Source organism: Tamandua tetradactyla, chromosome 22 (assembly GCF_023851605.1).
Source record: "Tamandua tetradactyla isolate mTamTet1 chromosome 22, mTamTet1.pri, whole genome shotgun sequence".
Lineage (NCBI taxonomy): Eukaryota > Metazoa > Chordata > Mammalia > Pilosa > Myrmecophagidae > Tamandua > Tamandua tetradactyla.
The window spans coordinates 40,177,464-40,204,372 of record NC_135348.1 but is presented as its reverse complement, the minus strand read 5'-3'; the positions used below and the strand labels follow the sequence as shown (position 1 = coordinate 40,204,372).

Sequence of the window (26,909 nt, the reverse complement as noted above, 5' to 3'; positions counted from 1 at the left end):
GAAGCCACAGAATCAGGAGCAAGGACCAGCAGATACCAGCCATGTGCTTTCCCAGCTGGTAGAAGTGTTCCAGACAGCATCAGCCTTTCTTGAGTGAGGTTGTATGTGGAAATGCTGACCTTCAGGACTACAGAATTCCTGCTCTGTGTCTTAGGTTGTCACACAGCATTATGTCCTCAGGGTTCATTCATCTTGTCACTTGCTTCAGGACATCATTTCATGTTACTACTGCATAATATTCCATCCATGCCAAGAGTGAAAATCCAAAGGAAGACCACTGTCAGCTGATCTGTTGACAATGCAACCACTTGAGTTAATGACCTTCAAACATATAGCTGTAGACTTTACCCAGGAAAAGTGGACATTGCTAGACACATCCCAGAGAAAGCTGTTCAGAGAAGTGATGCTTGAGAATATGAATCATCTGGTCCCAAGGGGATGTCAGGTCTGCAAGTCAGATGTGCTTTCCCAGTTGGTACAAGGAGAAACAGTGTGGAGAGAAGGAAGGTAATTTCTCCAAAACTAGATTCCAGGCAGGAAAATTGCTTGTAATAAGCAAGAAATGATATTAATGCAACTTAACTACAGGAAAGACAATTCTGACATCGTGTCATTGCAGATCTCTTACACTCAAAAGAAATCCCTTAAATATAATCATTTGCAAGAAGATTCCACTCTCAGATCTACAGTGACTCATCCTGCATTAATTCCTATGAGAAAGAGACCATATTTAACCAAAGGACTTGGAAAAGTCCTAGTGACCAGTCATCTTTAAACAACATAAACAGATGCATACTAGAAGTAAATCATATGAATTCCTTCATATGAAGCTCTGGCCACAGACAATATAATGAAACTCAAACTGGAGATAAACCATATGAATGCCTTCTATGTGGGAAAGCATTCATTGGATCTTCTCACCTTAGATAACATGAAAATAACTCACCCTGGAGAGAAACCCACAATGTAATCTATGTGAAAAAGCCTTCAGTCAATCTTCTAATCTTCAACAACAAGCTAGAACACACATGAGTGAAATTCCCTGAATATCGTCTATGTGGGGAAACCTTCAGTTGTTTTAATTGACATGAGAGAGCACACACTGGAGAGAAACCCTACAAATGCTGTACTTGTGGGAAGGCCTTTCTTGATTTTTCTTTCTTCAGAAAAGATGAGAGAACTCACACTGGAGAGAAACCCTGTGAATGTCACAAATGGAGAAAGCCTTCAGTTGATATTCTCATCTTATATAACATGAGAGAACACACACTGGAGAGAAACCTTGTGAATGCCATACATGTGAGAAAGCCTTCATTGATTGTTCTACCCTGCAGTGACATGAGATTCACACTGGAGAGAAACCATGTGAATGCCATCTATGTGGGAAAACCTTCAATAAATGTCATCCTAGGCAACAGGAAAGAATTCACATTGGATAAACCCTTTGAATACCATCTATTTGGGAAAACCTTCAATAAATATTTTAATGTTGGACAACATGAGAGAACACAAACTCGAGAGAACCCCATGAATGTCATCTATGTGGGAAAACTTTTACTTTGGATATTTTAAGCCATAAGAATGTCATCTATATGGGGAAAACTTTAATTTTTATAGCAGTAGACAACATTGTTATTCAAATTTAAGAGAAAACCTATTATTTTCATCAGTGTGGGCAAGCCCTCACTCAACATTCTGCAACATTCTGACCTTAGAGGAAATGAGAGAACCCGCACTACACATTTGGAATATGGAAGGGATTTCAACCATGGCTTTAACTTTTAAATACATCAGAGAACTCACATACTGAATGTTCTAGTTTGCAAGTTGCCATAATGTGATATACCAGAAACAGAATGGCGTTTATAAGGAAGAATTTATTAAGTTGCTAGGTTCACATTTCTAAGGCCATGAAAATGTTCCAATTCAAACAAGTCTATTAAAATGTCCAAATTAAGGCACCAACAAGAGGTTACCTTCACTCAAGAAAGGCCAATGAAATTAAAGGTTTCTCTCTTATCTGGAAAGGCACATGGCAAACGTGGTAACATCTGCTAGCTTTCTTGCCAAACTTCTTGATTTATGAAGCTCTGCCGGGGGCATATTCCTGCTTCATCTCCAAAGGTCTCTAGCTGCGTGGGTTCTCGTGGATCTTGTAGCTCTGTTCTCAAGCTTTTTCCAAAATGATTCCTCTTTTAAAGGATTCCAGTAAACTAATTAGGACTCACTTGGAATGGGTGGAGTCACATCTCCCTCCGATCAAAAGTTAATACTCACAATTGGGTGCCTTGCAGCTTTGTGGAGATAATATAATTAAGTTTCTAATATACAGTGCTGAATAGGTATCAGAAGAAATGGCTGCCTCTATAAGATAGCTCAGGATTAAAACATGGCTTTTCTAGGGTATATAATCCTTTCAAACTGTTACACTGAAGAAACTGTAATCGCTATGGTAGTGCCTTCAGTCGTTGTTTCAGTTAATGTAATAAAGTTTGTACTGGAAACAATACATATCATCATCTTCATGACACAAAAAAAACATTTAGTTACAATGTAGAATCTGAACTGATATCAATGAACTTTTTATACTCAGACAGCTTTTTATATTCTGTAACATTAAAACCATTGGGCTATTTTATACTTGGAATAGCTCTTTTGCCTTTGCTTGGTTTTGTAACATCATGCATCGATCATTTGGAAAAAATTGTTTCACTTAAGTATATAGATATCTAAATGTTGACACATTTCATTATATAGTTTTAAAAAACATTTTTAAAAAATGACCTCTGTCCCCATTTGGAGAATTTCTGATATTCTCACAAGGAGTAGGGATAACCAAATCAGTAGGCTGAGCCCTCGATCTTGGGGTTTGCCCCTATAAAACTTATTCCTGTAAAAAACAGGCTAAGTCTATTTAAGATTAGGCCTACGAGTCACCTACAGAGATCCTCTTTTGTTACTCAGATGTGGCCTCTCTTTCTCAGCCAGCCCAGCAGGTGAGCTCAATGCCCTCCCTCTTACATGGGACAACTCCCTGGCAACATGGGACAAAATCCCGGCATGAGCTGAGATCCAGCATCAAGGGATTGAGAAAACCTTCTTGACCAAAAGAGGGAAAAGATAAATGAGACAAAATAAAGTTCAGTGGCTGAGAGATTTCAAATAGAGTTGAGAGGTTATCCTGGAGATTATTCTTATGCATTATATAAATATCCCTTTTTAGCTTATGGTATATTGAAGTGGCTAGAGGGACATACCTGAAACTGTTGAGCTGTGTTCCAGTAACCGTGATTATTGAACATGGTTGTCTAATGATATAACATTTACAGTGTGACTTTGTCACATTGTGAAAAACTTGTCTGATGCTCGTTTTATCCAGGTATGGACAGATGAGTAAAAAATTATGGATAAATAAATAAATAATAGTGAGGACAAAAGATAAGATAAATTGAGTAGATGGAACTACTAGTGGTCAGTGAGAGGGAGGGGTAACATGTATGGTATGTATGAGTTTTTTTCTTATTTTTATTTCTTTTTCTGGAGTGATACAGATGTTCTAAAAAGTGATCATGGTGATGAATTCACAACTATATGATGATATAGTGAGCCACTGATTGTACACCATGTATGGAATATATATTCGTGAAGATTTCTCAATAAAAATATGTATTTTTTAAAATGTGTGATCCATGAAGAAAGCAGATATTTCAGCCTACAACGTAATGGCACAAGTGCTTTGCCTTAAGACAACCATTGTACTTTGATATGCTGCAAAAGTGCTTTATGTTTACACCCCGTTTTGTCACATATCAAAAGACATGTACTCGAGAGTTGAGATTTCACAAAGTTAATCTTTCTGTTTCAAGAACATTTGTTAATTGAAGCTGACTTTTTTTAATTACAAGTGTATGGTGGTGTTTGACTAGTATATACAGTTTGATGCCATTGCCCTGATTCCTACCAGCAATTTTATTCGCTTTTGCACCCACCAGTACAAATGTTATCACGGTGAAAAAGCCAAATAATGTCTTAATATTATTATAAAAATAGTTCTGACCTTGCAGACTTCCTGAAAATTTCTTGGGTACTTTTCAGGGGACCACAGACAATCCTTTAAAAACCACTGATTTAGATTATTGTTTTAGGAATATCCCTTTGGTGGCAAGATAGATGAGGAGAATTGGAAAAACAAGATGAGTTAGTTCAAGTGAAAGAGGAGGAATGCCTAAGTTTGAATAATGGAGTGCAGATGAGAAGGAAAAGACAAATTTAGGAGATATTACAGAAGTGGAATTAATTGAAAGAATTGCATATATTTCTTTGGGATAATTAGTTCATTGACTTTGTTTTTGTGTCAGGCTTTACCCCTCATTTCCATGTATTTGATTTCTAATTTAACCATAATGAAAAGCAAATAAACTAATCTAAGTTAATAACTGATCTGAAAGAATTCAATTGCTTGCCTCTATCTACTGTTTTAGTTTGAGAATTACATGACTGTTCTTTGTCAACTTTAGAATTTACCTGTGTTTTGAACATAAATAGAATTTCATGTGTCTTTATATCATTAATTTAGTAATGTCTTAGGCACTAATGTCTTTTCCCACTGTTCAGACTCCCAGAAATGAAAAAAAAATAATAATAACACAAATTTGTTTAAACACTTGGCTCTTTTAAGCACTTGGTTTCAGTTTGAAGGCTTTTTCCCCTTTCCTCAACAGCAGTTCAGATGCCTCGCCTTCAGAAGATGCACCTCTGGTGGGCAGTTATGGATGCACTCCTCATTCATTCCCAAAGTTCCAGCATCCTTCTCATGAACTTCTGAAGGAGAACGGCTTTACTCAACAAGTGTACCACAAGTATCGTCGAAGATGCCTAAGTGGTAAGATGCTTGACCTTTATCTAGTGATATTTAAAATTGAAATATAATTATGATTTCAAATTGTGTCATTATTTAATATCAGGTTAAGATATCCTTTTATTTTGTTATAAATAATTACCTTAAGCAAATGTGTCTGTATCAATGTTTTATTCATGTATTTTGTAAGCTTAGACATACTAGGAAGTAAAATTTATTATATTATTTACGTTGCTATTGATAAACATTTGCAATTTAATTTTTTTACCCTAAAATGAGCTTATCTTGCCATAAATATTGAGCAATGAGTCAGAAAATGGAGAATTGTTTGTCTTCTGTGTGGAAAAAATCTAAATATATTTTTCAATGTAATTAATGTTATATAAAGTATCTACTGTGTTGAATTTAATAAATATGTTTAATAAAAACTGTTTTATCATGTTAACTTTTTCCAGAGAGAAAACGCTTAGGAATTGGCCAGTCCCAAGAAATGAATACCCTCTTTCGTTTCTGGTCCTTTTTCCTCAGAGATCACTTCAATAAAAAAATGTATGAGGAATTTAGACATCTTGCTTGGGAAGATGCAAAAGAAAATTACAGGTCAAATATTTTCTAGTACTTCTACAATTGGAGAAAGTTTTAAAAGAATAAAAAAATTAGCACTGAAGTAGCCTATGAACTGAAACTAGTACAAAATAATTAGAGGGAAAGCAGTATTAGTTTTACATTGCTACAGAGTAAATTATTCCAAAACATAGAGCTTTTAAAACAACGAACATTTATTAGCTATAACTAATAAATTAGTTCATTTATTAGTTCTAACTAATTTATTCATTTGTTCTAAGTTTCTGGGGATGGCTTAGCTAAGTGGTTGTGGCTTGGTGTGTCTCTTGCAAAATTGGTCCACACAGTGTTAGTGCTACCACGCCCCAAGACTTGACGAGGCTGGAGAACCTCTTCTAAGCTCACACATATGACTGGTGGACAGAAGCTTCATGTCCCCACAGCATGGGCCTCCCCTTAGGGCAGCTCTACTTTGGCTTTACCCAGAGGCAGTGATCTGAGAAAGAGAGAGAGCATCCAAGAAGGAAGCCTCAGTGACTTTTATAACTAATCTAGAATTTCACATGATTATCACATCAGTCATACAAAAGAAGCCTGGTAGTTGCAGAAGGGTGTGGATATCAGGGGGTGGGCATCACTGCAAGCCATCTTGCTGGCACAAGAGCTGAATGAAATTAGAAGATTTTTCTCTTCCCTCTTCCACTGTTATAAACCTTCCTTACATGTGCACATATATCCCCAAATTGTTACATGCTTAGAGACAAACTGATTAAGATTCATTGACCCCAGAAAAAAAGAAAACTTCTCACATTTGTCCCTGACTCATCTGTCCAGTCTCGTTTTTTTTCCACTAGTTCCAGTACTTATAGGCAACAGTTAATACTGAGCTAAATGTTCTTTGAATGAACCATGCCCTCTACCCTCTGGGGTTCTGTACACATTCTTACCTCTGCTTTGTCAACTTGTGCTCTTTTTGTCCCAGCTTAGACCTTAACTTCTTTCAGAAATGTTCAGGGGAAGCTTTGAGAGTACCTATAAGGCTGAGTGAAGCCAGATTAAGAAGGTGTGGAGGAACACAAAGTAGATCCATACAGGCTGTTTATTTCTGGGTAAGGCAGAGAAGAGGTCAAGAAGGAGAAAAGATAATTTTCTTTCCAACAGTATTTGCCTACCTTTACCCTTTGTTCTAGTTTGCAAGCTGCTGGAATGTGATATACCAGAAATGGAATGGCTTTTAAAAAGGGGAGTTTATAAGTTGCAAGTTTGCAGTCCTAAAGCCATGAGAATGTCCAAATTAAAGCAAGGCTATAGAAATGCCCAAGCTCAGGCATCTAGGGAAAGATACTGTGGTTCAAGAAAGCCAATGAATTTCAGGGTTTCTCTCTCAACTTGAAAGGCACATGGCAAACATGGCAACATCTGCTAACTTCTCTCCAGGCTTCTTGTTTCATGAAGCTCCCCTAGGGGCATTTTCCTTCTTCATCTCCAAAGGTCTCTGGTTATGTGAGCTCTCGTGGTTCTTGTGGCTCTTTCCAAAATGTTTCCTCTTTTAAAAGATTCCAGTAAACTAATGAAGACCCAGATGGAATGGGTGGAATCACGTCTCCCTCTAATAAAATGTTAATACCCATAGTTGTGTGTGGTACATCTCCGAGGAGATAATTTATTCAAGTTTCCAACCTACAGTACTGAATAGGGATTGAAAGAAACGATTGCCTCTGCAAGATCAGGATTAAAACATGGCTTTTCTAGGGAATATAATCCTTTCAAGCTGGCACACCCTTCTTATGGATTCCTCTTATTAATCCCAAATAAGAATATATTGTTAATTTAGATATTGTGATTTTCAAGAGGAATATGATGCTCAGAATATTTTGGATTAAAAAATGCACAAAATTTATATTTGTAGTAAAAATAAAGTCCATTTAATTTTCATCTAAATCTTTATCTAGATTAAGGATGGCAGCTACGAACAGGTATACCTCTACTTCCCCCTCCTTTGCCCATAACTGATACACCTCTGATCAGTCCTAGAACTGTTCAGTATTGTTCTTGAGTACAGATTACAATCTCTCTCATCATGGCATTTATAACTACCTCCAGTTTGTCAGAATTGGTACAAAAGGAAAAATTTGCCATTCCTGATCTTGTTCTCAATTAAGCTTAGGTTTGCTGCCCATTAGTGGGTTGTAAAATCTATTAGTGATTCTGACTTGCTTAAAAAAACACAACAGAAAATATCAGAGTGCACTGAATATAGGTTAAATTTTGTTTCAGAATTCATACACACATAGAAATTTAAGAATGTTTTGTAAATCATATATATTTTATATGCATAAATACATAGATGTACATGTTTACTTTGTCTCAAGGTAAAATATTTTTCTTGCTCTGGGACCTGATTAGAAAAGTTTGAAAGCCATAGTTCTAATTAATTTCACCATATTTTGCTATTTATGAAAACAATTTCTCTTGGTTTCTGAGGACTTTCAAATAACCTGATGATCCCAACCCCATCCAAAATCTAGGTTAGTGTTCTGCTTATAGTACTCTGTTTATGTTTCTTGTAACTTGAACACCATTTTATACTTCGGGGTCTGTTCCTGCAATAGCCATCCCTAGACTGAACTCGTTCTACTCCTTGGAAAGTATAGCATAGTGGTTAAGCACCTGAATACTGAAGTCAGGTTTAATTCCTAACCCTACAAGTTACAGTGACATTGGCAAGTTGTAATTCCACCAAGCTTTAGGCTTTTTAACTGTAAAGTGGGAGAAAATAATAATACCCTCTTGGTGTTATTGTGAAGATGAAACAAAACAAGACATCTGAAGAACTTAGCACATTACCTAGTAAGTGCTCAATAAAAGGCTACTGTTATTAGGAAGAAGATCTGTACTAAATATATCTACTGACAAAGAAGCAGCAAGATGATTTCAGGAAAGAAAGAAAGAGAACTAGCGTTTATTGAATAGCTTTAATGTGCCAGCTCTGTTCTGAGTGCCTTAGAAATATTAACTCATCTATTCTTGAAAAGTAGGATTTTATTATCCCCATTTTCAGGGATATAGAATTCAAGTTATTTCTTTCTAGTTCCTAACCCTTTGTTTTCCTCTCCTGTATAAGCTACCTCACAGTGAAATAGGAATGAGTAAATGATAACTGAGGGGGCTAGTCATTTACCCCTCATCTTCACTCAAGCAGTTTCGCTGAATATTTAGATTGGGTTATTAATGTTATACTCTTGGTGTTTGGAATGATCTGCTAAGAAATAACATTACAAATTCAAATATTCTAGTGGTCTATTGGACTTTACCAATAATCTAAGAATTCTGGCATTCCTCTAAAGTATCATTCACTTGATAAAAACAAATGTTCTCAACTCTACTTTCCCAGAATAAAAAAAAAAAAAAAAGAAAGAAAGAAAGAATAAAAGAGACCTAGGCTTCAACCACCATCCCCAAAGATTCTTATTTCATTGGTCTGGAGCAGCACTTGGGCAACAGTGTTTTTAAAAGCTCTCCAGGTAACTCTAGTACGTGGCCAAAGGTAAAAACCACTGATACCAATATAATGTGATCCCATAGAAGGACTGTCCAGGCAAGTTTGTTATCCTGAGCTGGTGTTCCTTCAGTTTTTAGTCCCCTCAATTTTCAGTCATATAAACTCAAATAAAAGCATCACTCATAGCTGCCAAAATGCAGGGCTCAGGGTAGAATAAAGACGTGTAGTTGGTAGTGCTACTTTTTTCTTGGCAGCTTAGTAAGAAACCTTTTAATTTTTTTAGACAGATATCACTCTCCATCTGGTAAATAAACTGCTTACAAAAGACACACATACACTCTTTACTATGAATAACAAACAGGCAACATTATGTTGCCAGTAATGAAGAAGTTTGTAACCTCTATGCCACTGAGGTACCCAGAAAAGCTTAAGGATTTTAATGAGGGATAAGTTAATTGTTGCTGTCTCAATGGCCTTGTCCACTCTCATGGTTTCTGCTCATCCTTAGTTGAAAGTTGAAACTATATAGGAAACAAGCAAATTTGTTTTTTGATTTATCTAGTGATAAATTAGCAAAATATCTGCTATTAATATACTTCATAACTAAAGTTGGGGGGAGGTTCTTAGGAGCTGTTTAGCTAGGTTTGTCCCATTGTTGTTGAATAGGTTAGCCACACTTAGGGTCTAGGGCACAAACGTATGGTCTTTATCTTTCTAGAATAAAGATTATGTTCAAGAGTATTTAATACCATGTTCAAATATACCATTATAACTTTAATTTGGGAAAAATCTAAAACATACCCAATTTGTCTTTTGACTAGTTCTTCAGAAATACCAGGGAAGGACACTTTGTCTTTCCAAAGAACTCATACTCTAGGTGTCCAAGGGCTGCCTCTCGTTCTGAAGGCCCACAGTATACCTCTGTGAGGTGCTATGGCTGAGTAAGCAAAAATAAAAAAGCCAGTTATGGATTCCTAATTACCACCTCAGCTAAAATTTTGAATACTACAAATTAAATACATTTAAATTTATTTTTTGTTTGGGATTATTTGTGCCATATTTGCATGTATCAGTGTTGGTAAATATGAAATGTTTGCATTGTCATTGCAAAAATTTTATTATACACCTTTTATTTCCACAGGTATGGGTTAGAATGTCTGTTCAGGTTTTATAGTTATGGACTGGAAAAAAAATTCAGACAAGAAATTTTTAAGGATTTCCAAGAAGAAACCAAAAAAGACTACGAATCTGGTAAAACAAAACAAAACAAAAACAGCACAGCTTATTCTATTTGATAATTGTAAATCTGAGTCTGTCAGTGAGCAGGGAAGAGTTCATAACTTTTTTCTTGAGGCAGACCATTTAAAACCCTGAGACCATGGTTATGTTTCTTGATGAAAGAGTTGGATGCCGTAGAGTAGAAAGGCCTTCTTCCTTGGTGCCGGGAAAGACCTGCTCCCCAGTGGTTCCTTTGTGGAGGCCTGCTTTTCATTATCCCCTTGAGGAACACGGCTACTCACTGATGTTCCATTATGTGAAAATGCTACGTAACCTCAGCAGATATCTTGGAAATGCAGGATAGCACAGTTATAAGGACTGCAGGCTCTAAGCTAGATCCCTAGGTCCGAATCCCACTTCCATTACTTACTGAGTGACCTTGGACAAGTTACCTAACCCTGTTAGCCTCAGTTTCTTCATCTATCATCTACACAAGAGCATCTATCCTATAAAGTTGTATATGGTTCAAATTAGTTTGGTATGTTAGAAGGCACTAGAGCAATGCCTGTTAAATAGTAAATACTCAATAAATGTTAGCTACCATTATTGTTAACTCATTACATCTCCTAGACTCAAAATCTAGATAGAGTGTATATTGGAAGATAAATTATTTCCACGTTGTTGATTGGATCATGTTCATTATGAATAATTTTTAAATTTAATTTATTTTATATTATCAAACCAAAAACAGCATCAAACATGAACATTCTTAACATACAAACATTCCATGTATGATGTACAATCAATGGCTCACAATATCATCACATAGTAATATATTCATCACCATGACATTTTTTAGAACATTTGCATCACTCCAAAAAAAGAAATAAAAAGAATAAACTCACACATACCATACTCCTTACCCCTCCCTCTCATTGACCACTAGTATTTCCATCTAAGCAATAGATTTTAACCTTTGATGAATCATTTTTTAAACAATTCTGTATGATTTAGAATTTTTATTCTTCTTTGTTATTAGGTCAGCTCTATGGACTAGAAAAGTTTTGGGCTTATCTAAAATATTCTCAATCTAAGATGCAATCTGTTGACCCAAAACTTCAGGAATACCTCTGTAGTTTTAAGAGGTTAGAAGACTTCCGCGTTGATGTAAGTTTTATGTCCTTTTCTCTCCTCTGTATTCTTATATTTTGGTCTCTCATGAGTGTCTTTCTTTACTTTAAGTTTAACATTTTTATTTTTAACATTTTTATTTTGAAATATCAAACTTAACAAATCAATGTAAAAATAGTACAATTTATTTGTACTATTACTTTGTTCCCCCAGATTCCCCAAATATTAACATTTTACAAAACTGCATTGCAAATTGTCAGTTCATTTTAAATTTGATATGCTCCATAATTAAACATTTTATACATTTAGTAACTTTTTTGTGGATATATTACTAATTTCTCACCAGCAGTTTGAAAATGTTTCGCTTTTTAACATACTTTTAGCCATAAGAAGTTTTTATAATGTGCTGATATGGAATTAGGGTCCCCTGCTTAATAAAATTAAAGCAAGAATCTTATGTCCATATATGCAGGCAGGGGAGTAGGCTTTATACAAGCTAATTTCAAGAGGAAAAGGAAAGCATTAAAAAAAATGAGTCAGATGAACAAACGAGAAAAGGAAAAGAGATACATAAAAAAAAGAAAGGAGATATAAAAAAGGCAAAAAGAGAAAGGTTGAAGGAGTGTCAGAGCCATCTCTGCTTGGTGTTGTAATTATTTGCTTTGTCATTTTGTGTAAATGGATTTAGTTGCTTAGGGGTGGAATTTAATAGAAGTACCTGTGTCTCTGGAATTAAGAGCTATTTTCCTGGAGTCACCTAGTTAGTTCTATCAAAAAGATATCCCTGCTCTGTAAAAGTGGCTCTTGCCCTATCTAAACAAGGTCAGAGTTCAGACCTTCTTTTTAAGTACAATGGAAGGTTGGAGAGGGAGGTTATTGTCGTAACTTTCCTCCGCATGGAAATATCAGTCTACTTTCCATGGGTCCTGCTGCATGATGCAATGTCCGTCCTTCTCAGAACCCTCCATGATGCCCTGGTTGGCAATGGGTTGTGCTAAAGACAGTGGCCACTTGTGCCCATTGGAGCCTCTGGCCCAGTGTGGAGGCTCATCAGTAGAAAGCAGAACATTCAGGCAGGACCATGTTTGGGGGGATTGTGGGTCTTTCCCAACATCCATGAAAAATGCTGCTTAGACAATAGCAGTTTCCCTTTCCCCACTAACCTATTATAAGAACTTATGCTGTATTTAATGAGCTGTTACAATTCAGAGTCCCTTGAAGTGCTGGTCAGTGTAATTTGGGTCATATCTTGTGACTCATAAGTTTCCCTTGGCCGAATTTCCCCTCTCGTGTGGCAAGAAGATATATAAGAACATGTTTTTTTGTGATGTGATTGGTAATAGCAAAAGTTGAAAATAATTTAAATGTCCATTAACACAACATCTTTCCTATAGGTTCAAATATACGTATGTAAATTGCACGAGCAAAGATCTGGAAGGACAGGTGTAACCTCTGAGGGATTAGGAATGAGCATGGAGATCAAAATGGAATTTTGATTTATATTTCTCATTTTATTAAACAGGAGAGTGTATTCATGTGCTGCTATGTCAGCACATGAGCAAATAGAAGCCCCTAGCTAGTCCTGCACACTTGCTCTTCCAAGTCAGTCTTCCAGACTCACCCCCTAATGGCAGATTGAAGGGCACTGGTTTTCATACTTTTGTATGCATCAGAGATTAACCTTTAGTGCTTGTTATAAATTCTGATTCCCAGATCCCATCTTCAGTAATTCTGATTATTAAGTCTGGTTTCTGGTTCAGAACCTGCTGTTTTAATAGGCACCAAATTGATTCTTGTGAAGGTGGTCTTTGGGCCACACTTTGAGAAACACTTTCAAGAGACTACTACGTCACTGCTATGTACCCTTAGCTAAGACATTCCCTCATGGCATCCTCAAGGATGAAAGCCAGGGCTGTTTCCCTGGTGACAGATGTCTGCATGCTAAGATAAAACACAGGGAGGAAACCCCATCCTGGACATTCAAACTGTCAGTCCGCATCCCTGGATATTATGTGTGTGTGTGTGTGGATGTGTGCACGTGAGTGTATATACAGTTATAATGCATTTGAAAAACAGCCTGAGGACCATTTCCATTCTGTACTTTGCCTAAAGAGGGAAAAGGAAAAAAAGCAAAGGGTCACCTCACGGTAGACAGTAATACCAGAATGAATTTAGATGTGTCTAGATGATAATTCAGAGGTGGATATGATGAGATGTGGTTGGGTTCATCATTGTGTTTTGTTGGGAGATATATATTAATGAAAACCCAAATAAGGGGCTACTACAAGGTCAAGGTTTCCATCTCAATGTGACTGAAAAGAGCCCTTCATTGCTAAATGCCACAAGGCAGATGCCACACAATTTTTTACCATCCCATAAAAGTCATTTCGGGTTAATAATGAAGGACAGTTGAAATAAAAATGGGAAAGCAAATTAGTTTGTGTTGCCTTTGGAAAAGAATGTAATAGAAATGACTTTCAAATGTTTTATTTTGGTCTCCATGTTTACTTAGCTATATAGTTATGTAATAAACAAGTCTGAGATGCACCATTAAAAAAAATTAGTCCAGCAGTATATAGTTCAAGGCTCCCAAAACTCTGTAACTGGAAAGGCCTTAAAGACTGACTTCTTTGGATGCCTCTTCATTACCTGTCCTCACCCCTCTTGCAGTCTGAGGGGACATGGGAGCTTCATGGGTACTTAAGTTTGAAGATATTTAAATGTAGTACTGTCAATTATATTCTTCAGTCTTCTCATCCTAGCAATCCTAGATGAACTTTAAAGGTTGCTGAAAGTTATTGACTTGACATATTTTTCCCCTTACCACTTTAATTTATGTGTTAGTTAAATATTACCACTCAAGGAAGACTAAGATATGAGTTTAAAATTGAGGAAGGGACTAGAGTTCTAAATACTTTGCTGTTGACAGAAGTTAAATAAAAAGGAAAATTGCCTCTCTGAAACATTTTCTTGGAGGCAAGGAATCCAGCCTTATGTTTGTGCCCCAAAAAGAACAGAAGAAAGAACCTTAGTAAGCCTGCACTGAGTAAAATAATGAGCAAATGTAGTATGCTGGTTTAATTTGGGAGAAAATTTGTTTAATACCTTAAATTGCTCTAAAGTTTTTGCTATACTGGTATAATCTACTGAAGCACCAACATAATTTCCCTCTTTGTTGGAAAATCTGGCCTTAGATATTGAAGGGAGGAAAAACAGTAAAATCATCTTCTGTGTTGTCTTTCATGATTTACAGCCCCCTATTAGTGAAGAATTTGGAAGAAAAAGACATTCATCTGCTTCTGGTGAGGAGAGTGGTCGTCATAGACTTCCGTCTCATTCCTCTACAAAGCCACCAAATGCTGCTAAGCCTCCATCTGCCAATAAGCTTCAGGTTCCAATAAACCCTCCCAGAAGGAACACTTCCCAGGAGTTCAGGGACAGTTCACAACAGAACAGTGCTGCCTCGGTCTCAACAAATGGGGAAATGCCTGAGAAATAGACTCTTAGGAAAGTTGTTTGTTCTTGAAATCAGCATTTACATCAGTATTTATTTGGGAAAAATCTGATGCTTAGTTGTGAGAATCAGAAAAAGAAAAAGGAAGAGAAGTGGGTAGCGTTTTTTCTAGCAAGATAGATTCTAAAAGTGTTTTCCCTGATTGCGCGAACAAGGGTAATTTGGGGGACCTTTTGTAGATACCTTCTAGTTATGTATTTTGGTCTCAGTATTTCTTACCCACAGCCATTGTTTACAAGAACAGCATTCCTGAATATAAACAAAAACAGCACAAGGAATGCCTGACATTTCAGCTCATACTTCTTAAAGAAGATATAGTATGTTGTATTAATCTCTTCTGTAGAGCTTTCTTAAAGAATCCAATTACCCCACTATAAACTCATATTTGAACTTATTAAAAACAAAGAAAGATTACGTATATATTTTTAAATTCAGAAAAAAATTAAATAATAATTTACTTTTCTTCTAGATATGTATAGTTTAAAGGGAAGTTTTTTTTTAACGCAAAAGTAAAAAAGTGTATAACAAGATTGCAGTTATACTGAAGTATATGCCCTTTGGATGCTGGGTTCTGCCCCCGCCCCCACTTTTGCTCCCAGATATACCTCATGATTTCCATAGTTATTGTTGTACTGATGTGGAGTTTTCTGAATCAGCATCAGCTGGTTGCATGTTAGGAGAGATTTACTTTTGTGATTCTTTATAAACTTGCACAAGTAATTGAAAACTACATTCAGATCGGTTGGAATATCATTCTAAATTAATTATATCTTGCACTGTTTTGAATTCATCTGCTGTTTATACATCTGCATCACAAGCAGTCAGATTATCCTCAATTTAAAAGGAGTATTTGGTTTTTCCATTTTGTTTCTTTAAATTTTGTTTTATGCTCATAAAGTGTTTGAAGAGTTATATAACAAATTGATTTCTAATTTTTATTGCTTTTGCAACTGATGTAAATGGTAGTTTCAGTACTTTTGGGACTTTTAAAAAATAAAGCACTTATTCTGAATCATCTGAATGATTTAATTTTTTGTTTAGAATGTAGTTGAAAAGCTGTAATATCCAAATTCTCCTATTAAAAGATTGTTATATTTTGTATATAGTTTCAGTTAAAACTTATAACCATTTTTATTTAGCGTATAATTCACATATATTTTCTTATATTGTCAGTAACAGCTACTTTCAATACACTAATTTATTTTCTTTTTGAGTAAAGTGCATGTCTTTTTCTTATAAATGATAACATTGAAATACATACAATCATCCTTGGATAAATGGGCTATTCATCCTAAATAAAAGACTTTCATCAGTATATTTCTCATGCACAAATAATCTGCAGTTTCATAATTTGTAATATTTGGGAGGATAATTTTAATAGTTTAATTTTTGAATATTCAGAAAATAAGTATTATTTAGAAAGAGATGTTGGAAAGGAAATACCACACAACTAGTGAACTGGAGTAAAACTTTAAATGTTGGGCAGAGTTCTCACCTGCCATGCCAGAGACCCAGGTTCGATTCCTGGTGCCTGCCCATGCGAAAAAAAAAAAAAAAGACTTTAAATGTTTTCCTAAGCAGCTATGTAGTTTTGGCTTTTCAGTGAGAAATTTCTAAACCAAGCTTATCAAGGCTTTAAGTGGTCTTTTGAAATGGTTTAAAAATTTTTTCTCAAGGTGCTTTTCTGTGTTGAACACATACATCTGAAATCTGTATTTAATAATCTATAAGATTATTTCTACTCACCTACATAAGTGTAAATTTGATTGGAAAATTGTATATTTTATATGAAAGTAAGTAATCAAGAGTTTTGATATGTATTAATCAGTAACTATCATTAGTATGATTATAAAAGTAATACTTGTACACTGAGAAATTTAGAAAAGCTTGAAGAAGAAAATAAAGTACCTTTTTAAAAAAGAAAAAGAACAAAATTGGTATCATGCTATACATATAGGGTTGTAACTTGCTGTTTTCACTTAATAGAGGTGAATTTTTCTAATGGCATTAATATTTCTACATCATGACTTTTTAAAAAAAAAAAGGTTATTCATAGAACATACAATCCACCCAAAGTATACAGTTAATGACCCTCAGTATAATCATAGAGCTGTGCTTACATTGCCACAATGAATTTTAGAATATTTTCATAGCTCCAGAAAGAAAAGACCCAAACCCCTTACACCCTCCCTGTTATTGACAATTAGCTTCGTTGTGGTATCTTTGTTACAGTTGAGGGAAGAACATATGATACTACTGTTAACTATATTCCATAGTTTGCATTAGGTGCATTTTTACCCATATACCACCCTATTATTAACACCTAATGGTTGCGACATACATTTGTTCTAATTCATGAAAGAACATTCTAGTATTTGTACCATAACCACCTCCATCATCCTCAGCAGGGTTTACTGTGTTATACAGACCCTAGTTTCAGACCCTAGTTTCATCCTCCAGCTTTCCTTCTAGTGATATATACAATACTAAACTTCCCTTTTCAGCTACAATCATATCCATGATTTAGCATTGTTATTTATGCACACAATAACATGCTACCATCACTTCTATCCATTTTCAAACATTTACAGTTTACCCTGTTAAAAATTCTGCACAAACGAAGCATTCTCTATTCTATCTTCTGATAACCTATAATTCCAGATATTAGCTCCATGAGTTTGTTTGCTCATTATATTTAGTTCATGTTGTGAGGTCATACAGTTTGTCTTTTAGTGTCTGGTTTATTTCATTCAACATCATGTCCTCCAGGTTCATCCATGTTGTTGCATGCATCAGGACTTCATTCCTTCTTACAGCTGAATGATATTCCATTATATGTGTTGACCTCATTTTGTTAATATATTCATTGGTTCTTGGATATTTTGGGTTGCTTCCATCTTTTGGAATAATGCCACTTTGAACATGGGTGTGCAAATGTCTATTGAAGTCCCTACTTTCAGTTCTTCTGGGTATATATCTAGTAGCAAGATTATCTGACTGTAGCGCAACACTATACTTAGCTTCCTAAGTAACCACCAAACTGTCTTCCAAAATGGCTCTACCATTTTACGTTCCCACCAGCAGTGAATAAATGTTTGTTTCTCCACTTCCTCTTCAACACTTTCTGTCTGTTTAATAGTGGGTCATTGTAGTAGTTGTGAAATGATACCTCATTGTGGTTTTGATTTGCATTTCCCTAATAGTGATGTTAAGTATATTTTCATGTGATTTTTAGCCATTTGTATTTTGTCTTCGGAAAAATGTCTGATCAAGTTTTTTTGCCCATTTCTTTATTGGGTGGTTTGTCATTTTATTGTTGAGTTGTAAGATTTCTTTATATATTATGCATATTAAGCCCTTATCAGATATGTGGTTTCCAAATATTTTCTCCCATTGAGTAGGCTGCCTTTTCACCTTCTTGACAAAGTCCTTCAGAGCCCAAAAGTATTCAGTTTTGAGGCAGTCCCATTTATTTTTTGTTGCTTATGCTTTGGGTGTAAAGTCTAAGACACCACTGCCTACCACAAGATCTTGATGTTTCCCTACATTTTCTTCTAGACGTTTTATTGTACTGACTGTTGTGTTTAGGTCTTTGGTCTGTTTGAGTTAATTTTTATATAGGATATCAGATAGGGATCCTCTTTCATTATTTTGCATATGCATATCTGGTTCTCCCAGCACCATTGTTAGAGATACTGTTCTGTCCCAGGTGAGTGGACTTGGGAGCCTTATAAAACATCAATTGACCATGGATCTGAGGCTCTATTTCTGAATTCTCAATTTGATTCCATTGATCAGTATGTCTATCTTTATGCCAGTACCATGTGGTTTTGACTACTGTGGCTTTGCAATATGCTTTAAAGTCAAGAAGCATGGGTCTTCCATTTTTTTCAAGATGTTGGCTACTTAAGGCCCCGTAGCTTTCCAAATAAATTTGGTAATTCGTTTTTACATTTCTGCAGAGTAAGATATTGGAATTTGAATTGGGGTTCTGTTGAATTTGTTAATCTTTTTGAGTATAATTGACAACATAATGATATTTAGTGTTCCAGTCCATCAACATAGAATGTCCTCCTCTTTATTTAGGTCTTCTTTGATTTCTTTTAGCAATATTTTGCCATTTCTGAATATACGTCCTGTACATATTGGTTAAGTTTATTCCTCTATATTTGATTCTTTTAGTTGCTATTGTAAATGGAATTTGTAAATGGAATTTTTTACTTGATATCCTCCTCCAATAGTTCATTAGTAGTGTATAGAAACGCCACTTATTTTTGCATGTTGCTCTTTTATTCCACCGTTTACTGGTAGCTTGTAATAGATATTTTTGGACTTACTAAATATAGGATCATGTCATCTGCAACAAGTGAAAGTTTACTTCTTTTCCAATTTGGTTGCCTTTTATTTCTTTTTCTTGCCTATTTGCTCAGGCTAGAGCAATGTTGAATAACTGGTGAAGTGGGCATCCTTATCTTGTTCCCAATCTTAGAGGAAAGCTTTCAGTCTCTCACTGTTGGTATGTTAGCTGTGGAGTTTACATACATGCCTTTATCATGTTGAGGAAGTCTTCTATTCTTACCTTTCTAAGCGTTTTTTATCACGAAAAGATGCTGGATTTTTGTTAAATGCCTTTTCCGTATCAGTTGAGATGATCATGTGCTTTTCCCCCTTTATGAATGTGGTATACTACATTAATTGATTTTCTTGTATTGAACCACCCTTGCATACCTGGAATAAAACCCATTTGGTCATGGTGTATAATTCTTTCAGAATGCTGTTGAATTCTGTTTGCAAGTATTTCATTGAGAATTTTTGCATCTGTTTATATTTAGAGAGATTAATCTTTAATTTTTTCTTGTATTTATCATATTTTGGTTAAGTTGATTTTGACTTCTTAGAATGAGTTAGTTATTTTTCCTCTTCTTCAGGGTTTTTTTTTTTTTTTTTTTGGCAGTTTGAACAGGAATGGTATTAATTCTCCTTGGAATGGTTGGAAGAATTCATCTGTGAAGCCATCTGGTCCTTGGGTTTTCTTTGGTGAGAGGTTTTTGAAGATGCATTCAATCTGTTTACTTGTTTGTACATTTTTAGGAAATGTTCCATTTCATCTAAATGTCTAATTTGTTGGCATACATTTGTTCATAGTATCCTCTTGTGATTTTTTTTATTATTATTTCTACAGGGTTGGTGGTGATCATTCCATTCTTATTTCTGATTTTATTTGCATTTTCTCTCCTTTTACTTTTGTCAGTCTAGGAAAGTGTCAGTTGACGTGATCTTCTCAAAGAACTACCTTTCGGTTTTATTAATTCTTTCTATTGTTTTTTTGTTTGTTTTTCTCCATTTCATTTATTTCCACTCTAATCTTCGTTATTTCTTTCCTTTTGTGTGCTTTGGGATTAGTTACCTATTCTTTCTCTAGTTTCTCCAGGTGTTCAGTTAGGTCTTTAATTTTAGTTCTTTATTCTTTTTTCTCTATACCATGTGTTTAGGCCATAAATTTGTCTTTTAGCACTGTCTTCACTGTATCCATAAGTTTTGATATGTTGTGTTCTCATTTTCTTTCATCTTGAGATCTTTACAGATTTCTCTGCAATTTCTTCTTTGACCTACTGATTGTTTAGGAGCATGTTATTTAACTCCATATATTTATGAATTTTCTAATTCTCTGACATTTATTGATTTCCAGAGAAAGTTCTTTGTATAATTTCAATCTTTCAAATTTTATTGCCCTAGCATATTGTCTATCCAGGAGAATCTTCCATGAGCACTTGAGAAGAATTTATGTTCTGCTGTTTTGGGGTGCAGTGTTCTATATATGTCTGCTTGGTCTAATTCATTTATCAAATTATGTAGGTCCTCTGTTTCCTTATTGATAATCTGTTTAGATGTTGTCATGCTCAGGTTCATGTGTCAACTTGGCCAGGTGGTGGTACCTGGTTGTCTGGTTGGGCAAGTGTTGACTTGTCTGTTCCTATGAGGATGTTTCATAGAATTAAATCATAATCATGTCGGCTGCATCCACAGCTGATTTGTAATCAGCCAAGGGGAGTGCCTTCTGCAATGAGTGATGCTTAATCTAATCACTGGAAGCCTTTTAAGGAGGATTCAGAAGAGAAAGGCCCTCTTCCTGCTTCAGCTGGCAAGCCTCTTCTGTAGAGTTCATCCAGACCCTCCATTGGAATCGTCGGCTTCACAGCCTGCCCTACGGATTGTGGACTCTATGTTCCCAAGGTTATGTGAGATACTTTTATAAATTTTATAATTACAAATATTTCCTGTTTATTCTGTTTCTCTAGAGAACTCTAACTCATACAGCTTGGTATCAAGAATGGTTCTTAAGAAATAAAATCTTAAAAATGGTTTTTTATGAATGCTGTTCTACTCTGACTGGACTGAAAGGTACTAAGGGCTCTGATTCCCATAATCAGAATGATACTGCCAATCCATGAGGTGAGTTGGCAAAAGAGATGGTCAAAATATCACCATTTGATTCTTCTAATGCTTCGCTTGTACGAAGCCAGGCTCTGGGGGATAATGTTTTTGACACCTTCATGGAGTTTTGTGGAAATAGGGGGTATAGAGATGTTGGCTGGTTGTTGTCAGATACATATATACATTAATGAATGAAAGGGATGGGCTTAAGGCTTCAAATGAGAATCTTAAGCGCCGTCTGACAGATGTAAACATTTCTGTGAGTGTCCTGAAGGAAAATCGTATTTTCTGTAGCCATAGACTTGAGATCTCTAAAAACCAGACTCAGAATCTTATTGCTAGAGTAGCAACTTTACAACATAAACTGAAGTCTCAGTCTTGCATAGTGTCTGCCATTTAAGTGAGGGCATTGATTGGAAAGGAGTGGGACCCTGAAAAATGGGATGGTGAGATATGAATTGATAATGATGTCAGTGGCAAGGTTGAAACCCTAGGTCATGCTGAGTCTTCTCTAGATAATCCTGTAATAGTCTGCCCTGAGAACATAGCTGCCCCACCTCCAGCCTGCCTTGAGGAGTTGCCATCCAACCTCCACTTGAAGAGATTAGGCCTAGAGTGATTAATCTTGTTTCACCAGATGAAACTCCAAATGAATGCCCTGAAGCAAGTGGCTTGGAAGATACTTCTAATTCTTTTCATGATCCACTCCACCACGCCTCATTTCTTCCAGACCTATAACTAAAGTCCCAACAGACACCTAAAGGTGAGGTACAAAGTATCACACATGAGGAGGTACTTAATACTCTAAAAGAACTGTGTGAGTTTTCCAATTTATACAGACAGAAATCAGGGGAATATGTGTGGCAATGGATTTTAGGGTGTGGGATAATGGTGGGAGGAATATAAAGCTGGATCAGGCTGAATTTATTGATATGGGCCCACTAAGCACAGATTCTGAATTCAGTGTTATAGCTTGAGGGATTAGAAAAGGCATTAACAGTGTGTTTGGATCGTCAGCTGAAATATGGGTCAAAAGGTGGCCAACATTACCTGAGTTTGAAGTGCTAGAACTGCCCTGGTATACTGTCGATGAGGGATCCAGAGGCTTAGATTGGAATGTTAGAGTGGATTTATCACACAAAGCCTGCTCTTACACCCCAGGAATGTCCAGAGGATGCACCTTTTACCAGAACAGTGAGAAATAAATTTGTGAGACCAGCACCATCAGCCCTGAAGAGCTCTAGTTGCACTTCTCTGTAGGTCAGATATTACTGTGAGAACTGCTGTCACTGAGCTGTAATCCTTAAACACAATGGGGATGACCGGATCCCAAGTTGGCAGAAGCCAGGTGGCAGCATGTAATAACCAAAGACAGGGTGGGCGTGGCTATTATAATAGACAGCAAACTCAATGCAGGAGTCAAACTAATCTGACTCACAGAGATTTGTAGCTTTGGCTGGTAAATCATGGGGTACTTAGAAATACAATAGATGGGCAGTCTACTAAATTCTTGTTTGAGCTATATAGACAAAAGAGTTCTAGGTCAAGTGAACAGAGTTTAACAAATTACAAAAACACAGAGTCCTGGCCCCCCAATCAATTTCCAGACAGACCCAGAGCCCCTTGAATGAAGGGGAGGCCAGGTCCCTTTGTGAGAGAACCCTGTTATACTGCCACAAAGTTATACTGTTAATCTTCCTCCAAGCCTTCCCCAAGGAGACCGAAGGCCTTTTATCAGGGTTACTGTGCTTTGGGGAAAAGGAAAGGATCATATATTTCAGGGATTATTAGACACTGGTTCAGAAGTGACATTAATTCCAGGGGACCCAAAGTGTCACTCTGGTCCACCAGTGAGAGTGGAGGCTATTGGAGGTCAGGTGATCAATGGAGTTTTAGCTCAGGCCCGTCTCACAGTGGGTCCAGTGGGCCCCTGGACCCATTCTGTAGTTATTTCCCCAGTTCCAGAATGCATAATTGGAATACACATACTGAGCAACTGGCAGAAACCCCACATTAGTTCTCTATAACTCGTGCAGTGAGGGCTATTATGGTGGGAAAAGCCAAGTGGAAGCCACTACAACTGCCCCTACCTAGCAAAATAGTAAATCAGAAGCAATACCAGATTCCTGGAGGGATTGCAGAGATTACTGACACTCTTAAGGACTTGAAGGATGCAGGGGTGGTGATTCCCACCACATCTCCATTCAACTCTCCTATTTGGCTTGTGCAGAAAACAGATGGGTCTTGGAGGATGACAGTGGATTACTGTAACCTCAACCAGGTGGTAACTCCAATTGCAGCTGCTGCTCTGGATGTAGTATCATTGCTTGAGAAAATCAATACATCCCCTGGTACCTTGGTATGCAGCTATTGATCTGGCAAACACTTTTTTCTCAGCTATAAGTAAGGCCCACCAGAAACAGTTTGCTTTCAGCTGGCAAGGTCAGCAATATACTTTCACTGTCCTACCTCAGGGGTATATCTTCTCTCCATCCCTATGTCATAATCTTGTCTGCAGGGACCTTGATCATTTCTCCCACAAGACATCACACTGGTCCATTATATTGATGATATGTTGATTGAACCTAGTGAGCAAGAAGTTGTTGCTAATGGTTTGGCTGGATGGTCTGGGACTTGGAAAGACCATAATTGGAAAATTGGTGACAAAGAGGTCTGGGGAAGAGGTATGCAGATAGACCTTTCTGAGTGGGCTAAAAACATGAAAATATTTGTGTCCCATGTGAATGCACACCAGAGGGTGACTTCAGCAGAGGAAGGTTTTAATAATCAAGTGGATAAGATGACCTGTTCTGTGGATACCCATCAGCCTCTTTCCCCAACAACTCCTGTCATTGTCCAATGGGCTCATGAACAAAGTGGTCATCGTGATAGGGATGAAGGTTATGCATGGCTCAGCAACATGGACTTCCACTCACCAGGGCTGACCTGGTTACAGCCACTGCTAAGTGCCCAATCTGCCAACAGCAGAGACCCACACTCATCCCCCAATATGGCACCATTCCCCAAGGTGACCAGCCAGCTGAATGGTGGCATGTTGATTACATTGGACCACTCCCTTCATGGAAGGGAAAGCAATTTGTTCTAACAGGAATGATACATGCTCTGCATATAAGTTTGCTTTCCCTGCACACAATGCTTCTGCCAAAACTACCATCCATGGGCTTACAGAATGCCTTATCCATCGTCATGGTATTCCACACTGCATTCCTTCTGATCAAGGAACACACTTCACAGCAAATGCAGTGTGGGAATGGGCACATGCTCATGGAATTCTCTGATCTTACCATGTTCTCCATCATCCAGAAGCAGCTGGATTGATAGAATGGTGGAATGGCCTTTTGGAAACTCACTTACGGTGCCAACTAGGTGGCAATACATTGAAAGGCTGGGGTAATGTTCTCCAGAAAGCTGTGTATGCTCTGAATCAGCATCCACTGTATGGTGCTGTTTCTCCCATAGTCAGGATCCATGGGTCCAGGAACCAAGGGGTGGAAATGGAAGTGGCACCACTTACTATTAGCCCTAGTGAGCCACTAAGAAAATTTTTGCTTCATGTCCCTGTGACCTTGAGCTCTGCTGTCTACAGGTTTTAGTTCCAAAAGGGGAAGTGCTTCCATCAGGAGAAACAATGATTCCATTAAACTGGAATCTAAGACTACCACCTGGTCACTTTGGGCTACTCATGCCCCTGAATCAATAAGCCAAGAAGGGGATTACATTACTGGCTGGGGTGACTGACTCTGACTATCAGCGGGATATAGGACTGCAACTACACAATGGAGGTAAAGAAGAGTTTTCTAGGAATGTAGGAGATCCCCTAGGGTGTCTTTTTGTACTACCATGCCCTGTTATTAAAATCAATAGAAAACTGCAACAACTCAATCCAGGCAGGACTACCAATGGCTCTGAGACTTCAGGAATGAAGGTTTGGGTCACCCCACCAGGCAAAGAACCACAGCCAGCAAAGTGTTTGCTGAGGGTAAAGGGAACATGGAATGGGTAGTGGAAGAAGGTAGTAATAAATATGAACTGTGACCACCTGATCAGTTATAGAAACAAGGGTTATAATCTGTTTTGTTCATATTATACTATTTAAGTCGTAAGATATCAAATTTAAGAATGAGTATTACCCGGGCGGGCCGCGGTGGCTCAGCGGGCAAAGTGCTTGCCTGCTATGCCGGAGGACCTCGGTTCGATTCCCGGCCCCAGCCCATGTAACAAAAACAAAGAAACAAAATACAATAAAACAAGAAAATGTTTAAAGATGTTTCCCTTTCTTCCTTCCTTCCTTCCTTCTATCCTTCCTTCCTTCTCTCTTTGTTTCAATAAAAAAAAAAAAAAAAAAAAAAAAAAAAAAGAATGAGTATTACCCAAGGGCTTGCCCCCTATTCTGTGGAGATTTTATATGTTTCCAGCTATATGCAGGACAGTTGAGTATTGTTAGGTTAGAGAAAAAAATGTCTCTTATTGCTTTCTATTTAGAAATTAGGTGTAGTTTAAGGTGATATGTATAGCTGCCAAATTGACAAGGGGTGGAGTGTCATGGTCAGGTTCATGTGTCAACTTGGCCAGGTGGTGATACCTGTTTGTCTGGTTGGGCAAGTACTGGCCTGTCTGTTGCTATGAGGACATTTCGTAGAATTAAATCATTATCACATTGGCTGCATCCACAGCTGATTCTATTTGTAACCACCAACGGGAGTGTCTTCTGCAATGAATGATGCTTAATCTAATCCCTGGAAGCCTTTTAAGGAGGATTCTGAAGAGACAGGCCCTCTTCCTGCTTTGGCCGGTGTGCCTCTCCTCTGGAGTTCATCCAGACCCTCCATTGGAATTGTCAGCTTCACAGCCTGCCCTACGGATTATGGACTCTATGTTCCCACGGTTATGTGAGACACTTATAAATTTTATATTTATGAATATTTCCTGTTGATTCTGTTTCTCTAAAGAACCCTAACTAATATAGATGTTTTATCTACTGATGAGAGTAGTGTTTTGAAGTCTCCCACTATTATTGTTGAGATATCTATTACTTCCTTCAGTTTGGCCAATGTTTGCCTCCTATTTTGGGGTACCTTGGTTAGTGGCATTGATATTTATGATATTTCTTCTTAGTGAACTGTCCCTTTTAGTAATATATAATGTCCTCCTTTGTCTCTTACATCATTTTTACATTTAAAGTCTATTTTGTGTGATATTAGTACAGCTGCCCAAGGGTTTTTTTTTTTGTTACAACTTGTGTGGAAAATCTTTTATGAGGTGGTCAATTTCAATGTATTTGTATCCTAGACTCTAATATGAGTCTCTTGTAAGAATCATGTAGATGAATCATAATTTCTTTTATTCATTCTGCCAATCTGTGCCTTTTGATTGCTGCATTTAATCCATTAACATTCAATGCTAGTACTTCAACCATTTTGCCTCTTGGCTTTTATTTGTTCTATTTTTTGTCTCTTTTTTATGCTTTTAGTCACCCTTACTGATATTCTTCATTTCTATAGTCTCCTCCAAATATCTCCTGTCTTTTCTTTTCAGCCAGCAGAACTCCCTTTTATATTTCTTGTAGGGCAAGTCTCTTATTAATGAACTCTCTCAGCTTCTATTTATCTGGAACTATTTAGAACTCACCCTTATTTTTTTTTAATTAATTTATTTTTTTACATGGG

General features: G+C 36.9%; 1 protein-coding gene across 5 annotated transcripts in view; it reads left to right on the top strand.

Annotated features, from left to right (window-relative positions):
* The window catches only part of LARP1B (La ribonucleoprotein 1B), a 147,946-nt gene extending 132,147 nt beyond the window's left edge, over nucleotides 1-15,799 (top strand). For 4 of the 5 annotated variants that reach the window (XM_077140061.1, XM_077140062.1, XM_077140060.1 and 1 more), the window contains 5 exons: nucleotides 4,722-4,882; nucleotides 5,314-5,458; nucleotides 10,066-10,175; nucleotides 11,182-11,309; nucleotides 14,527-15,799. In XM_077140061.1, the coding sequence (XP_076996176.1) occupies nucleotides 4,722-4,882; nucleotides 5,314-5,458; nucleotides 10,066-10,175; nucleotides 11,182-11,309; nucleotides 14,527-14,772 (790 nt within the window). In that variant the 3' untranslated portion in view covers nucleotides 14,773-15,799. Of the gene's footprint in view, nucleotides 1-4,721; nucleotides 4,883-5,313; nucleotides 5,459-10,065; nucleotides 10,176-11,181; nucleotides 11,310-14,526 lie in introns of those variants that run through there. The other variant, XR_013167537.1, reaches the window with a different exon arrangement.
* The last annotated feature ends 11,110 nt before the right edge of the window (nucleotides 15,800-26,909 follow it).